The following is a 16,486-nucleotide window of genomic DNA, read 5'->3' on the forward strand; positions in this document are numbered from 1 at the left end:
CAACTTAGTTTATGACTATACAATGGACACAGGACTTACATGATCCGTAACCCTTCTAAAGAAACCTTTTACAGAATTCTTCTGTTCTTGTCTTTGAACTTCAATGGAAGAGGAGCTAAGTGTTTATTGGCATTTGGAAATTTACCACTCCTGCTAACTATTGCTTGGATTTCTCCTTTCCTTTTTTCCTGCTGGACCCAAGTGGTCCACATTATCAACTCTGCTTAAGGCCAAACAACTCGACTGGTAGGGCCAAGGGTGGAAGGAGTGTGGTACAGAAGAAAAAATGCAAGGCTCGTGATTATACACAAATAACCAAAATCACGTACCTCCAGTCTGGAAGCAGAACTGAGAAAGCTGGCTTTTAAGAGTACTTCATAAAGGCTACTTAGTTTATCCATAAAGTAAAAAGAATAATGGCCACGTGTCAAACTCAAGCAGTGGGAAGCTCAAGCACAGAACGACATCGACAGGCAGAGAGTAAGAGAGACAAACACAGTAATTTACGCTTGCGGTGTGCTTACAACTTGTCAGGAACTGACAAAGCATTTCACATGTAATAATTAATCTTTGTAATAGTCCTGATGCAGAGTACTATCTTGAAAGAGAAATAATAGCACTCTGTGCTCTTTCCTATGTTATCCGCTCCTCAATGTGTCATTTCTGAAAAAAGTAGCCAATATTCTTCAGCTGATAAACTAACAAAACAACACCTTGATATCAGGGTGCATCCAAAATCTGAATTCTATCTCCCCATGTCACTCCCCAAGTCAGAGTGTGTTCCAAGTATGGTATGTAATCTGAAATTGTTTGCTCTTTTTAAATTCAGAAATTCATTTCTTAGCAAATTTTCAGCCACCTTTTGCTATGAGGCACCTTGTGGCCAGGCAGCCTTAGATTTTCAATTCTGTCCTCAAAGTCCATGTCACAAAACTGATATGTGGAAAACCGATGGCCTGAAGAGACACTAAACCATGAGTGATTTCTCACTTAGAAAGAATAAAATAGATGCCTAAGAAAACCACAAACCAATCATACACGATTTCCGATTTTCATTTTGATGCTGGAAGACTGGGACTAGGTGGAACTGGAGAAAGAAGGTAAGGGGCAACAGCAAAGTCTTGGTTTCACAGAAAAGGAGTAATAAAGGATCCCATGTAGGTGTGTGGCATGGTGTGCAAGTTCCCAAGTACATTTCTTTTCCTAACACATGCCTGAGAACGGTGTGTTTAAAGCTGCACTTGAGCTCTCGCGGACATACCTTTCTCACGTCTGAACTCTTTGGTTCTGTCGTCCAGGTTATAATTCTAGAAACTGCAAGCCTCGTCTCACTAGAGTTTACAAAATCCGTTGGATCCATCTGCCTAGCGAGGGACTCAATGTACTTCAGGATTGCAACTTTGACCTGAAAGACCCAATAATTATACTCATTAGGTACACTTATGAATCTCTGAATAGAATTCTGATCAGAGAAAAGTAAATACAATTGAGGGGACCCCTCCTTTCTCCTGGATCTATGTTTTCACACAGAGCCACGTCCATCAGGGACAAAAGCATGAAATGGCTGACAGGTTAAGTTTGGGAACAGGAAGACTGGCATACAGATCAACCTCCTTCAGTTTTAGATCACCGTGCCTGTGGAGAAGGCCTGCTCTGCCTCCTCCCATACGCAGCAAGACACCTGCAGGGCATCTGAGCCCCCATGGGCAGGCCACGGGATTACGACTCTGCCGCTTGACCAGGAAGCACTTAGTATTGTTTTTTGGGCATCCTAGGCCACGTCTTGCAAGGTAGCATTTTTAGCAATCACGCTGATATTCTACCTTAACTTCTCCACTGATGCCTCAATTGGTTTTGACCTTAGGAGAAGAGGGCGGTTATTGATTGCAGCTATCCTAAAACCCCAACAAAAGCTAATGAATGAAGAAGAGATGACGTACACGACCTAATTGAAATTAATAATACCCTCCCTCAAATTCAGTCTTATAGTTATGATTTTCCAAAATACGTGACAATTAATTTTCATGTGTTAGAACGTTAATATGGAAAACATTTCAGTAAGATACCTTATATCAACACACCAGAATTTTCTAGTTTAAATACGGTGGAAAACAGCAAAATTACTCAAATGTTGGTGAGGATGTGGAACTACTAGGCCTGCCATTATATTGCTGGTAGGAATATAATACGGTACAACCATTTGAACAGTTTAAAATAACATTAAACACGACCCACCCAATGAACCAGTGACTCTTCTCCTAGGTACTCAAACAAGAAAAATGGAAACATGGCCCCAAACAGTTGTGTAAGAATGCTCACTCACAGCAGACTTATTCATAACAGCCAAATACGAGTCATGTACAAAAAAGGACATTTTAAGCAAATTTGACTTCTAGAGGTTGAATTGTAATGACAAATAGTCACCAACCTTGAGGTTAGGAGTTTGAGTTTGATCCACAATGAATCTCATCAAAATGTTAAACTGTTGGTCAAATGGAAAGGAGTCCCTAGGTTTAAGAGAAGAAAGAAAGTGCTCATTTTAAGGAAAGATACGTTACAAAAAATAATGCAAAACCATCTCAGAAACAAAAATATACCACTAGAGATAAGTCTGATGGACACGGAAGCAAGCCTCTACACCAGGTAATTGTACTTTCCATTTTATATAAATACTAGAGTAATAGACATTACATATAAAATTAAGAAGATGGAAAATCTTTTTTTTTACTTATTATTTTTAAAAAATGTTTTAATTATTTTTGAGAGGGGGAGGGGCAGAGACAGAGTGGGGCAGAGAATCTAAAGCAGGCTCTGTGCTGATAGCACAAAGCCCGACATGGGGCTCAACTCACCAAGTGCAAGATCATGACCTGAACCGAAGTCGGACGCTCAACCAACTCGGCCACCCAGGTGCCCCAGAAAATGGGAAATCTTGCTACAAGTCCCAAAACACACACGACACTTAGAGTTATGTATGCTATTTTAGAAATGAAGACCAAACGATAAAAGAGATTCCTACCTGCCTTCTAGAATGTGCTCATCTTCTTTCCAGGTACCTTTCTGAAACTGCTTCATGAGAAAAACTTCCAATTCCGAAATCTTAATTTACATCCTGACGAGGCTGCCTACAGCTGCCCTTGCTTCAGCTAACCATGCTGTCCTCCTTGGTCCTACTGCGCAACTGCTTCTGGTCTCTATTTTGTAGGGTGACCACAAAGAGTATGGGAGACCCAGCAAGGGAATCCCCCATCCAGCTACAACACATATGCAGAAACCAGGACCCTCTGCTTCTCACCTGTTCCTGATCTCATTTCTTGCAGCCATTTCACATCTTTGATACATCTGAGTAACCCCGAGGACTCTTGGCTAGCCAAAGTCCATGCTCCTTCCCTTAAAATGCTGCAATTACTAGCATTAGTTTAAAAGTGCATAATCGTGTCCATGTAGGAAGATGTAGATGTATTTTCCACACTAATAGGAAAGATGGTGCAATGCAAACATCTATTACAACTGAGGCTGAGTGACGGCATTGTTTCCTTTGGCCTCTCTAAGGGACTCTTCTCAATCTACAGAAGTATAGTAACAAGAACGGGGAAGCAGGTTCAGATCTGTGAAGTCACAGGATGAATTTGAAATTTTATTTTTTTTTTTTAATGTTTATTTTTATTTTTGAGACAGAGACAGAGCATGAACGGGGGAGGGGTAGAGAGAGAGGGAGACACAGAATCGGAAGCAGGCTCCAGGCTCTGAGCCGTCAGCCCAGAGCCCGACGCAGGGCTCGAACTCACGGACCGCGAGATCGTGACCTGAGCTGAAGTCAGACGCTTAACCGGCTGAGCCACCCAGGCGCCCCTGAATTTGAAATTTTAATGACATAATGTAAAGAAAATGCAAAGCACGGAGCACATCCTGGGTACTAATATTACTACTGTTATAATTACTAATAAAAAGTAAACGTGACCCAATAGCACATGTATTTGTACCCAGGAAGCCAGGAGGACCACTTCTGTAAGCAAAGTACGCTTTAGCATACATGACTTAAGTGACTCACACCAGCTATAAATTAGAGAAACGAGCTTGACAAACCACACACAAAACTTCCGTCTCCTTCTGCAGCAAGGGGAGAACGGAGAATCCATTTCAGTATAAGCTGGCGTGTTTAACCTGGAAACGTGTCTGTGGCCAGGCACAGCCAAAGGAAAGGAAGTAGGCAGACTCACAATCAGACCTGTTATCTTAGGAACCCCCCTCAGCCATTACAAAGGCCCTCCCCTCCCTTCCCCGCCAATACTCACTGATGGGTCCTAAATATGCATAAATAGCTAGGCATCTCAGCTGCTGAGAAAACTGAATAATGAACGTGCTCTAGAGATTTGGATCGAATCTACCCAGGAGAGGATTCTTAAAGGAAAGGGAGCATCCAGGAAAATAACCAGAGGGTTTTCCTTAATCACCAAAGTTTAGGAGTAAAATCTTAATATTCCTGCCATCCCTAAAGATCTGAAAGTTTTTGCCCTTCACAAATTCACCTATATGAAGGAAGAGACCTTTAGGCCAAGTCTGATTCACAAATGTTTTATCTGGCTTTCAGAGTGTCATTTAAAAATAAAGCTCAAATGTGCTGCCTTATTCCACATTTCTGACCTTTCTTGGGAAGTCTGGGCCCACTGGGCCCACATGCCAACATGGCCACCTCTCTCTACGGAAGTTCCCTAGCCCACAGCATCACCGTCTCTCCTGTCTACTTCACTCAGTTACTATCAGCTGGACCCGCCTCGCCCTTCTAGTCAATCCCTGGCTGAACCTTTACAAATCCAGTAATACACCGGCACGCAGGAATGTTCCTTAATTCCACTAAACTCGCTCATCCAAAGGAGGGACGGCATTTGAAAAGCTTATTGTAAATATAGTATATTATACTGAGCTCACTGAATACCAAGGGAGAGCTCTTTGGATAATAAAATTCTATAGCAGCACAAATTATACAGATCTACAGGGTCAGGAACCAAAAGAAAACAGTTGGCATCAGAGCACAGAGGAACAAATGCATGTTGCGCAGTCACAAACAACTAACAGACACATACATGGGGGATGATGGCAGGGTGACGTGCGCTACTGTTAGTGGAGGGAGCCAGAGAGGAAAGAAAAAGCGCAAATACTATCCACATTCTCCTTCAGGAGAGAAAGTCGCACATCCACAGACCAGCCTGCAGTAAGGGGAACACACAGTGGTGTAATAACCAGCAGTCCTGGATTCCAGTTCCCACATGGCCACTAACACGCACTGTGACCCGGGCAAGTCAAGTAAAGTCTGTTTCCTCATTAATAAAATGAAGGTGGGTCCTTCTGTTTTGGACATTCTATGATATATAGTAATATTCCAGTGTGTAGTAACTGAGTCATATAAAAGTTACCCTACTGAGGATAATTAGTTGATCTGGAGTCATTGGCTTATTCTTTTAAAAATTCACTGATCTGACCCATAACCCTCCATCTTCCACCAAATGGCAACTGAGTCATTACAGCGAGGTGTCTTCTGAGGCTATTTAATTTCTAATACTCGTATGTTGCGAACCTACAACTGCAGACACAGTAGATAAGAGGTTTCTGAAAAATGACAGCACACAGTCAGTTTTTCACATGTCTCTGAATCTCCACAGCTCTTCTCTCTTTCCTTGTAACAGGTCACAACTGCTATGCGTTATCAACCTCTGAGTCAGTGAATGCTAACAGAGATTGTAGCTGGGCGAGTGGGAGCCCTACATCATATGTGGCTAGCAAGATTTCTAGTGTGACTTGTAAGAAGATGGAAGTATTAAAAATACTGAGGTCTTGAACTATTGGGACCTCATCCAGATAAAAAGTTTCTGCACAGTGAAGGAAACAATCAGCCAAACTAAAAGGCAACCAATGGAATGGGAAAAGATATTTGCAAACGACATCAGATAAAGGGTTAGTATCCAAAATCTATAAAGAAATTATCCAACTCAACACCCAAAACACAAATAATCCAGTGAAGAAATGGGCAAAAGACATGAAGAGACACTTCTCCAAAGAAGACATCCGGATGGCCAACCGACACATTAAAAAATGCTCAACATCACTCACCATCAGGGAAATACAAATCAAAACCACAATGAGATATCCCCTCACACCTGTCAGGATGGCTAACATTAACAACTCAGGCAACAATAAAGTTGGCGAGGATGCAGAGAAAGAGGATCTCTTTTGCATTGTTGGTGGGAATGCAAGCTGGTGCAGCCACTCTGGAAAACAGTATGGAGGTTCCTCAAAATTAAAAATAGAACTACCCTACGACCCAGCAATTGCACTACTAGGCATTTATCCAAGGGATACAGGTGTGCTGTTTAGAAGGGATGCATGCACCCCCATGTTTATAGCAGCACTATCAACAATAGCCAAAGTATGGAAAGAGCCCAAATGTCCATCAGTGGATGAATGGATAAAGAAGATGTGGTATAGGGGCGCCTGGGTGGCGCAGTCGGTTAAGCGTCTGACTTCAGCCAGGTCACGATCTCACGGTCTGTGAGTTCGAGCCCCGCGTCAGGCTCTGGGCTGATGGCTCGGAGCCTGGAGCCTGTTTCCGATTCTGTGTCTCCCTCTCTCTCTGCCCCTCTCCCGTTCATGCTCTGTCTCTCTCTGTCCCAAAAATAAAAAAAAAAAAAAAAAAAAAAAAAAAAAAAAGTTGAAGAAGATGTGGTATATACATACAATGGAGTATTACTCGGCAATCAAAAAGAATGAAATCTTGCTATTTGCAGCTACGTGGATGGAACTGGAGAGTATTATGCTAAGTGAAATAAGTTAGGGAAAGACAAATATCCTATGACTTCACTCATATGAAGAATTTAAGATACAAAACAGATGAACATAAGGGAATGGAAGCAAAAAGAATATAAAAACAGGGAGGGAGCGAAACATAAGAGACTCTTAAATACAGAGAATAAACTGAGGGTTGCTGGAGGGGCTGTGGGTGGGGGGATGGGCTAAATGGGTAAGGGGTTAAGGAAGACACTTGTTGGGGATGAGCACTGGGTGTTACACACAGGGGATGAGTCACTGGAATCTACTCCTGAAAACATTATTGCACTATATGCTAGCTAACTTGGATGTAAATTAAAAATAAATAAATAAAAATATCGAGGTCTTAGGGTGCCTGGGTGGCTCAGTGGGTTGAACGTCGGCTCAGGTCACAATCTCATGGTTTGTGAGACTGAGCCCTGCGTAGGGCTCTGCGCTAACAGTGTAGAGGATGCTTGGGATTCCCTGTCTCCCTCTCTCTCTGCCCCTCCCCCACTCACGTATGTGTGCATACGTACATGCGTGCTCTCTCTCAAAATAATCATTTTTTAAAAATACTGAGGTCTTCAGAAGGATGTAAATAAATACTCTAAAATGTCTTTTAAAGATAAGAGGATCAATTTGCAAGGTTTTATACTTGTTTTTACATTTGTCTTGAGCATTCACAAAAATAACGCCAACTTTTCATCTCATGGAAAGCAGGGACATTTCAACAAATCTGTTAACAAGAGAATGTGGAAATGGTGTAAGAGAGGACTTATTCAAGCAGCTGACAAAAACAAAAGAGAATGCCAGAAAAACACTGTAAGAGTCTTGTTAACATCAACATTGTCTAGCCCACGTGAACAGATACATTCCCAAACATGACATCAACAAATGTCAAACAAGTGTCAAGCAAATCCATGAAAAGGTGCTCAACATCACCATGAGGGAAATGCAAATCAAAACCACGGTGAGCTATCACCTCACACCTCCTAGTTATTATAAATGTTGAGGATGTGCAGAAAAGGGAACCCTTGTGCACTGTAGGCAGGAATGTAAATTGGTGCTGCCACTATGAAAAACAGTATACATGTTCCTCAAAAAATTAAAAATAAAGGGGCGCCTGGGTGGCTCAGTCAGTTAAGTATCCAACTCTTGATTTTGGCTCAGGTCACGATTTCACGGTTCATGACATCAAGCCCCACGTCGGGTTACGCATGGCAGTGCAGAGCCTGCTTGGGATTCTTTCTCTCCTTCTCTCTCTCTCTCCTTCTGTGCCAAGCCCCCCCTCCCCCGAAAGAAACTTGAAGACATAAATTAATTAAAAATTAAAAATAGAAACATCATATAATCCAGTAATTCGATTTCTGGGTATGTATACAAAGGGGATGAAACCACTATCTTGAAGAGACCTCTGACCTCATGTTCACTGTAGCATTATTTACAATAGTCAAGATACAAAACAACCTAAGTGTCTGTCAACAGATGAACGAACGGACAAAGAAAAATAATGGCATATTATTCGGTCATAAAAAAGAAGAAAATGCTGCCATTTGGGACAACATGGATGGACGTTGAGGGCATTATGCTAAGTGAAATAAGCCAGACAGAGAAAGATAAATGTTGCGTGATCTGACTTACACGTGGAATCAAACAAACAAACAAAAAGAAACAAATAAAAAACAAAACAAAAAAACCCTAAATTCATAAAAACAGAGCAGAATGGTGGTTGTCAGGGGATGCGGGGGTGGGAAGCATGGGGAGATGCTGGTCAAAGGGAACAAGCATACGTAACACGCAGCAGCTCTGGGGATCTGAAGTACAGATGGTGATTATCAGTTAACAGGACTGGATTATACACTTGACAGTGGCTAAAAGAATAAGCTCTTACATGTTCTTACCACGAGCACAATAAAAGAATGGTAATTATGTGAGGTGAAGAATGTGTCAACTAACACCGTGGTAATCATTTAGCAATGTACACGTGTATTAAACCATCATGTTATACACTTCAAATTTATAGGCCGTTTTATGTCAGTTACAACTCAAAAGCTGGGGAAAAAAGTGGTCTGGTCCTTAAAAACTTACCTTGTGACATCTAGAGCCTTTTGAACTTTTGCTTGCACAGATCCAAGTAAATCTGCCCCCATTTTCTTAAGTAATTGTGTGAGAAGAACAAAAAGCCAGTCTTGTAAGTCATCCTTATGAATTATTATAAAATCCACCAGAGTCTCCAAAAACATACTGAAAACCTAGACGGAAACATTTCATATATGTAATTCAGAATTGTCTCCAAAGTCTCTAAAACACGGACAGGTCATATTAGAGAAGACAAATGTATTTAAAAAAATAAAGGAAAAAGGTTTGGAACTTACTCTCTGTTGTGAATTCCACCGCAAACCAGGCCATGCAACAAAACAAATTCCATGTTAGTCTACAGTGAATTAATACCATTTTCATGCAGTTTTTTAAAAGACCTGAAAAGACTACAAACTGATCTCTGATATCTGATACTCTCCCCTCCCTCAATATGCCTTCGAAATACAGTATTGAGAGAAATTAACTTTACTGAAAAGTGTCAGTTTATTCCTGCAGGCTTTTCCTCCTTCCTTCCTTTCTCTTAAAAAAAAAAAAAAGGTATTTTAACCATCATAATTCTATACTATTACTGTTCGTTACCTAGCACTCAACAAGTACTATTTGGATGTTGGAGGATGAGGGAGGAAAAACACCTGTGCACTGTATGACTCCAGTTCAGATACTGCAAAGGAATATCTTTATAAGAAGATACTGTAAAAGTGAGAATAGTCTTTATTGTAAAGAAGTATGGTATACAGTCCGCATAATTCTTATGCTGCCGTGCAGTCATTAACGCTGTCTAAGGTGAGATAAGAGTCCACAGTGGACTATCCTGGAACCGATTTCAGAGAGAGAAGTACCCTATTTGGCTAATGAGTCGTGCTCTACTGGGACAATCCAGCCATTATAGACCTGCTCAGTTCTAGCACAGCAGCTATTAACCACCAGGGGTCTCCGGTGAGACAGCTCAGAAATAACTCACTGAGCCCCAGGGATTCTTGACTTAGCTCAAAGGCAGCTAGCAAATATGAACTAAACTGAGACCTCCAAACTCACTGTACAAGAGCCTTCTGATGGAAACAAATTTCCTTCTTTATCCTCATATTCTGGTTCTGAATCAGCAATCTAGAGGTGACAGGTAATGGAAATTTCATCAATGCCCCATACCACCTAATACCCCTTATGCCGTAAGTCTTATGAATCTTATGCTTATGCTTAAAATCTTCCTGCTTTTAAACACTACCTTAGAGAAAAATCATGATAATTAGATCTTTGGATATCTGTGTGGCCCTAGAACCCAACCTTTCTTGAATTTTACGAATGTTGTTAATGTGGACTTTGCTGTGAGGATCACCACAGGACTTTTAAGACATGCTTCAAAGACCAGGATTGAGGAAAAATGCTGTCCCCCAACCCGCGCCCCCCCCCCCCCCCCCGTAGAGACCAGAGAACCCACACATTCATTCTCCTAGGCTCCCATGAGCATCTCAAAGGACAGGATCCACAGATTGTTTCTGTCCTTTATCCATCCTTTAAACTTCCCCAATAAACTCATTCCCCCTATTTTCTTTCTCTAAAAGCACCCGACAGCCTCTAGGACTCCTCCCCAACTGATGGTATGTGCTTCAAATCTGGACTCCAAGTAAGCTTCTGTAAAGACCCCCTCTCGGCACCACTCCTAGAAAGGGCCTGGGTCACACTCAGTGTTGTTTCCCCCCCAGCAGGGATCCCCTCATGATCAGCACTCTCCTTGGACCCCGGGAGTGTGGACACCTGCTAAATGGCCGCAGTTCTTAGGGACAGCAAGTTCTTAGGGACAGCAAATTCTATTTGGAGAAATAGTTTAACCTGGTTTTTCAATAAATCCATTACATAAATGCTTCTATTTTTCTGTCCTGTCCTATATAGACACATTCCACGTGGGATAAAAAAAAAAAAAAAAAAAAAAAAAAATCATATATTTGATTATCTTCTTAACTACTGTAAGTTAAAAAAAAAAAGGGGGCACTACATTATAATACAATGTTTTATTCTAGCACCACTGTTTGGCTAATAGGAGGCACCCAAAAGTATCTGAATGAGTAAGAATACATCTGACTCTTTCCATTAACTCTTAAAACATACTTTATCCAGCACGAAGTTTTATGGACATTTTAAGTTCTCCAGAAGTCATTTTTAAAAGATATAACGGGCAGGGGGGGGAGGGTGCCTGGGTGGCTCAGTTGGTTAAGCTTCTGACTCTTGATTTTGGCTCAGGTCATGATCTCCCTATTCGTGAGACTGAGTCCCTGCTTGGGACTCTCTCTCCGTCTCTCTCAAAAAACAGAAACAAAAACAAACAAACAAACAAAAAAACAGCTTAAAAGATATAACATCAACTACTGCAGAAACTGGTGTTAAATCTGGAAGGTCTAAACTGCACTATGGGGAACTCTCACTCTTAAGTAGTGTATTATACAGCTCACGTGGGCATGCAGGGGGGGCATGAGCAGGCAGGATTCCCAGACTTACCTTGCTGTGAGGGTCAGCAAACATTCGAGTGAAGATCTCACACAGTCTTTTCAATTCTACTCGACTAGAGGAAATAAAATGGAAAGAAATGAACTTGGAATTTCATGAGTCAACACTGAGATTAGTGACAGCTTTTGTTTTTTCTATATTTTGAGAAGGGGGAGGCATAGAGAGAGGGGGCGATTGAGAATCCCAAGCAGGCTCTACACTGTCAGCGCAGGGCCCAGTGTGGGGCCTGAATTCACAGACCATGAGATCATGACTTGAGCCGAAATGAAGAGTCGGAGGCTTCACCGACTGAGCCACCCGGGCAGCCCGTGACAGCTTTTTAAAAAATAATTTTTATGTAACAGGGACGCCTGGGTGGCTCAGTTGGTTGAGTGTCCAACTTTGGCTCAGGTCATGATCTCGTGGTTCATGGGTTCGAGTTCCACATGAGGCTCTGTGCTGACAGCTCAGAGCCTGGATCCTGCTTTGGATTCTGTGTCTCCCTCTCTCTCTGTCCCTCCCTTGCTCACACTCTGTCTTTCTCTCTCTAAAAATAAATAAACACTAAAATTAAAAAAAAATTTTTTTTTAAATTTTTATATAACGAAGTTTTTTTCACAAATAAATTAACTTATTTAACTCATGATGAAATTACGTAGAAATACAAAATCATGATAGTTGGGCTCTCATCTGAAAATGAGGAAACAATCTTCCAGAGTGACTGCTGAAGTTCACACACATGGGGGAGGCAAAGCCATGAGCTAAACCCCACCCATTTGAGGTGTGTCTTCCACCTGCCACAGATGAAACTCAATGAGATAAACTAGGAAAAGCATGTGGTTTGGGGTCAGACAGACCTGGATTTTAATCTCAGTTTTGCTACAAAGTACTCAAATGTCTTTAGATCTGTATCAAACAAATGACTACAGGGAGGGTTAAGGAGAGAACACACTTCCTTCCTACAGCTACTGAGACAAAGCAAATGTTCATTTCCTGTTAGTGCCCTTTTGCTTTTTCTTATCCTTATCTATACCACTGAGGCCCATTTTACTTCAAGGCTTGAGTATAAGGATCATCATCTTGCCCCCAAATTACCCCCTGAGTAATCCCCCTTCACACCTACGAGACAGCTGGTTTGATGATCTACTTTAACATCAGTAACACAGCGCTCTAGATTAGACCAATCCCAATCAATAGATTTCTAGAGATTATTCAACGGATACTCGGTCAACATTAAAATATTAAGAAAGGGGACCACCAGATTAAGCAGATTCTGAGGAATCATCATCTCAATAAACCATCCTCATTTTGTTGTTGACAGCTCACTAGTGAATGTCAGAGGCTACCTGAATTTCAGAAGGCATAGGACAAAGCTGCTCAAGACCTCTTCGTGAACAGAATGGAATAATGGGAGCCTGGGGGGAGGTAGGAGGACAGCACAAAGCAAGTCCAAATATGGCAGGGCGGAGTCTGACTGACTGGACGGGCACACTTAACAGCATGGGGATTCATCAGTCAATGTTCACTTAGCTTCGCAGGGCCCACCTGTGACCATAAACTTACACACGTTCAAAATTTATCTTAGAAAAATTATCCAGGGGCACCTGGGTGGCTTAGTCGGTTAAGTGTCCAACTCTTGGTTTTGGCTCAGGTCATGATCTCACAGTTTGGGTGGGATCGAGCCCCCGCACTGGGCTCCACGCTGACAGCTGGGGGCCCACTTGGAATTCTCTCTCTCTCCCTTTTTCTGCCCCTCCTCCCGCATGTACTTGCTTGCTCTCTTTCTTTCTCGAAATAAACTTAAAAAAAAATTATCCAAAGAATATACTGCATTTCATGGATTCTAACTTTCTCAAATTCTTCACGTTGTAACATTTCTATAATTTTGAGCTTTGTCTTACAATCAAAGACATATTAGTATTGCCATGGTTTAATAAGTCAGCATTTCTTCTTAGAGGGATGTAAAATAACGGTGCATCAATGGTGCCTTAGATTTGATGAAGTATGGTATAAACACATACTTTTTTGGTGTGTGTAATACAAGCTCATTTGAGAAAATTTATGAAACACAGAAACAAAGGCAAAAACAAAGTAATCACTTCTAGTGATAATACCGTTACAAGTTTCAAGTACTCTTAGTATGTCATCACTATACATATTTAAGCTATATATGTGTTTGCATATTGAAACATTTTAGATGGAGACTGCTATCATTTTACCCACAATCCCAAAGTGTAATGAACCATATCAACCTGCAGAGTTGTTTGATTTTTTTACCTAAACTGCAAACTGTACCAAGATTTCTCAAACAACACCTACCTGATACATATGAACTGTAAGGGAACCAAATGTTTTACACACCTAATAAAGTACAGAGTATTTGCCAGAGGTTTCAAAGTCTCTGGAAGGCAAAGACCACGTCTTAGCCATCTTAGCACTCATAGTGCCTGACCCTGAGCCTTGGAACTCTGGAAGGACTGCACGAATGGCAAGGAATCCATTTAAGGTGCTGATGAGAAGACCATGAGACTTAGAACTTGGCTCACAACCTCGGCCTCCTGTCCCCTCACCTCAGTGTTCTTTGGCTCTTCAGCAAGTTCTGCAGGCCGAGAAGCCCTTCTTTCCTTTCCGACCAGTTGGAACTGGCACAGTGGTTGAGAACTTCTGCTACGTCCTCGGTCTGCCGCAGATAGTGGGGAATGCCGCCGTTCCTGGAGCCGTACGAGCGCTCAGAGCAAACGCTTGAGGCATCGCTGTTGGCATCGTCATCAGAATACATCCCATACGGCTCATACCTCCTCCTCACAGGCTTCTTCTGTCAGGTCCAACGGAGGTGGGAGTGACGGAGGAAGAAATGGGAAGGCGAAATGACCGCGAGTCACGCCAAACAAAATCGGCAACAGTTAATGGTAAAAAGATACACACACGCACGCACACGGGCACGCACGCACGCACACAAGCACCGCACTTTCCTGTGCTTACAGATTAGGGAAATAAAAACAGAAAAGCAGACGTCCAGTCGGGATAGGATAACAAGCAGAGCAATCCACAGCAGAGACGAAAAGAGTACGGTCTCTAGTCCCGTGTGTGGACTTTGCAGTAAGACAGACCTGGGTGGTCAGCCTGCAGCCGCTGATGGGCTGAGGAAGCCCAGAAAGCCTCCTAACCTTCCTGCTTCACTCTCCCCATCTTTGAAATAACAGTAACGATACCTCTCACACGCTTGTTGCGAGGATATAATGGAAGGATATGCTAACTAACCTGGGCCAGCCCCTGCCACACTGCAAGTAAGTGTGCCCACCGGCCCCTTTCACAATCAAAAACAATAGATCTTGAGCACGGTCAATGGGAAAATTTGTTTGAATATTCATGCTTCCTTAACAAAGTCTAAAACTGAAATGTCAGAGCAGAGTAGCCCCTGTCAAAGGATTCTTAAATTATCTGAACACAAATAGGCTTCCTGTAGATCCTTCATTTGTTTCTCTTACCCTGAATATAAAACTGGAAGTTAAACCCATACATAATATAGCAACAGCTAGTAAGCTGACAAAATACAATTTTCCCTAAAAGAAAAAAAAAGTTATTGGCCAAAACCATACAAATGTAATCTTTTTTCTTTTTCTCCCCCCAAATGTAATTTTCTAATTAACACGGCTTGTCCATCCATCACAACTTGCTCGGGACAGTTCTGTCTTATGCCTCTTGTCCCAGCATAGTTATGAACAGTCCCCCCTTTCACAATCATCCTTGTTAGGGTCGCAAATTACAAGATCATCTTATTTACGTATAAACTAGATCCATAAAATAAGAAAAATGCTGAATACATCCATCCATGAAATAAGAACATTAACAGTAGACACAAACTGGGTTAATAAATAAAATAAAACACTGATAGGAGAAGGAGCAGAGCTTGACATAAAAAAAACCAAAAACCAAAAATCAAAAACCAAAAAAAACCCAAAAAACAAAAAAGAACTAGAACAGATGAGAGAGGAGACTGATTCCATCGCTAACAACAGCTTCACTAGACTGGACAAATCATAATTCAGATCAGGATTTCTACATTATACTACACGCTTTGTTGCTTTCACTAGCTCCTAAAGGAAATATACTTGCAACAGAAAAAAATGAAGTTGTAAAACAAAAGTTAAAGCACTGGTACCTTGCTCCTGGAGTCTCCTAACAGCTGTAGGCAGGAAAATATTGAAGGATGGGGAAAAAGCATAGAGAATTATGTCAGAAGCATATGTGGGGATTGTTCTTGCAACAAAAGTGTACAGCAAAACATATCTTAGCAAACCAAAAATACAGGTTAGCAAGCAATTCATATCAAGCGAATAATAACACAGAACGCTTTCACAATGGCATCTCCTAGCCCTTCCTACACCTCCTAGAAACGCCTTCTAGTACTTGCCATACTCCTTTGCTAGGCTAAAAACTCCCCCCACCGCCGTGGTACATCTCTAAAGTCACGTTAATTCTACCTATTCCCATGCTAGCTTCTGTCTGCCCTGGGGCTTCTATCCTGGGAAGCACATCTGTGTACCATTCCTGAGCTCTCTCTTCTGCAGCAGGTCACTCGGGGAGACCAGGCAGTTTGCACAAAGAGTAAATAAGGGCAGCCTGAGTGGGCTGACGGCTAGAGCTCAGAGAAAAGCCCAAGCCGAGGACAGCCCAAGTTCAAGTTCTCAAGTCCGACTCTGGCTCCTAGCACTTGGTGCACAGTCCCTTGCGCAGCTCTTTAAAGAGCGAGGGAGGGAACTCCCCCACCTTAACTGGAAGTCCCATTTAACTAAGGGTTTTGCACATTCATCATTTCCCCCCACTCTGACCTCCAAATAGGGTCCCTGAATAAGTAAGCGATTCCCAGTGCTGCAGCTTGGAAGGAAGAATCTCTTCCCAGAGTTCTGTTCCAGCTCATGACTCTGAAGTCAAAGCCATGGTTAAAGCAATTAACCTGAACTCCAGTACCTGCCAGGAAAAAAGCCCTTCTGCACAGAAGGCCGATGAATAGAGCTGGCCAGGCAGCCCCTGCTTACAGGAAAAGCATCGGGAGAGTGGCACACTGCTTGCTCACAGTCGCTTGTCAAAGCACTCTGACTGC

General features: G+C 42.1%; 1 protein-coding gene across 34 annotated transcripts in view; it reads right to left on the reverse strand.

The window, feature by feature from the left end:
• Positions 1 to 16,486, reverse strand: part of CLASP1 (cytoplasmic linker associated protein 1) — a 274,262-nt gene that overhangs the window by 53,808 nt on the left and 203,968 nt on the right. For 24 of the 34 annotated variants that reach the window (XM_078451384.2, XM_060625390.3, XM_060625379.3 and 21 more), the window contains 6 exons: positions 15,545 to 15,568; positions 13,953 to 14,197; positions 11,395 to 11,458; positions 8,893 to 9,056; positions 2,429 to 2,507; positions 1,262 to 1,405 (listed from right to left, as the gene is read on the reverse strand). In XM_078451384.2, the coding sequence (XP_078307510.1) occupies positions 1,262 to 1,405; positions 2,429 to 2,507; positions 8,893 to 9,056; positions 11,395 to 11,458; positions 13,953 to 14,197; positions 15,545 to 15,568 (720 nt within the window). The remainder of the gene's footprint in view (positions 1 to 1,261; positions 1,406 to 2,428; positions 2,508 to 8,892; positions 9,057 to 11,394; positions 11,459 to 13,952; positions 14,198 to 15,544; positions 15,569 to 16,486) is intronic. The other 10 variants (XM_078451387.2, XM_060625391.3, XM_060625380.3 and 7 more) reach the window with 1 other exon arrangement.

Source organism: Panthera onca, chromosome C1, assembly GCF_046562875.1.
Source record: "Panthera onca isolate mPanOnc1 chromosome C1, mPanOnc1 haplotype 2, whole genome shotgun sequence".
Lineage (NCBI taxonomy): Eukaryota > Metazoa > Chordata > Mammalia > Carnivora > Felidae > Panthera > Panthera onca.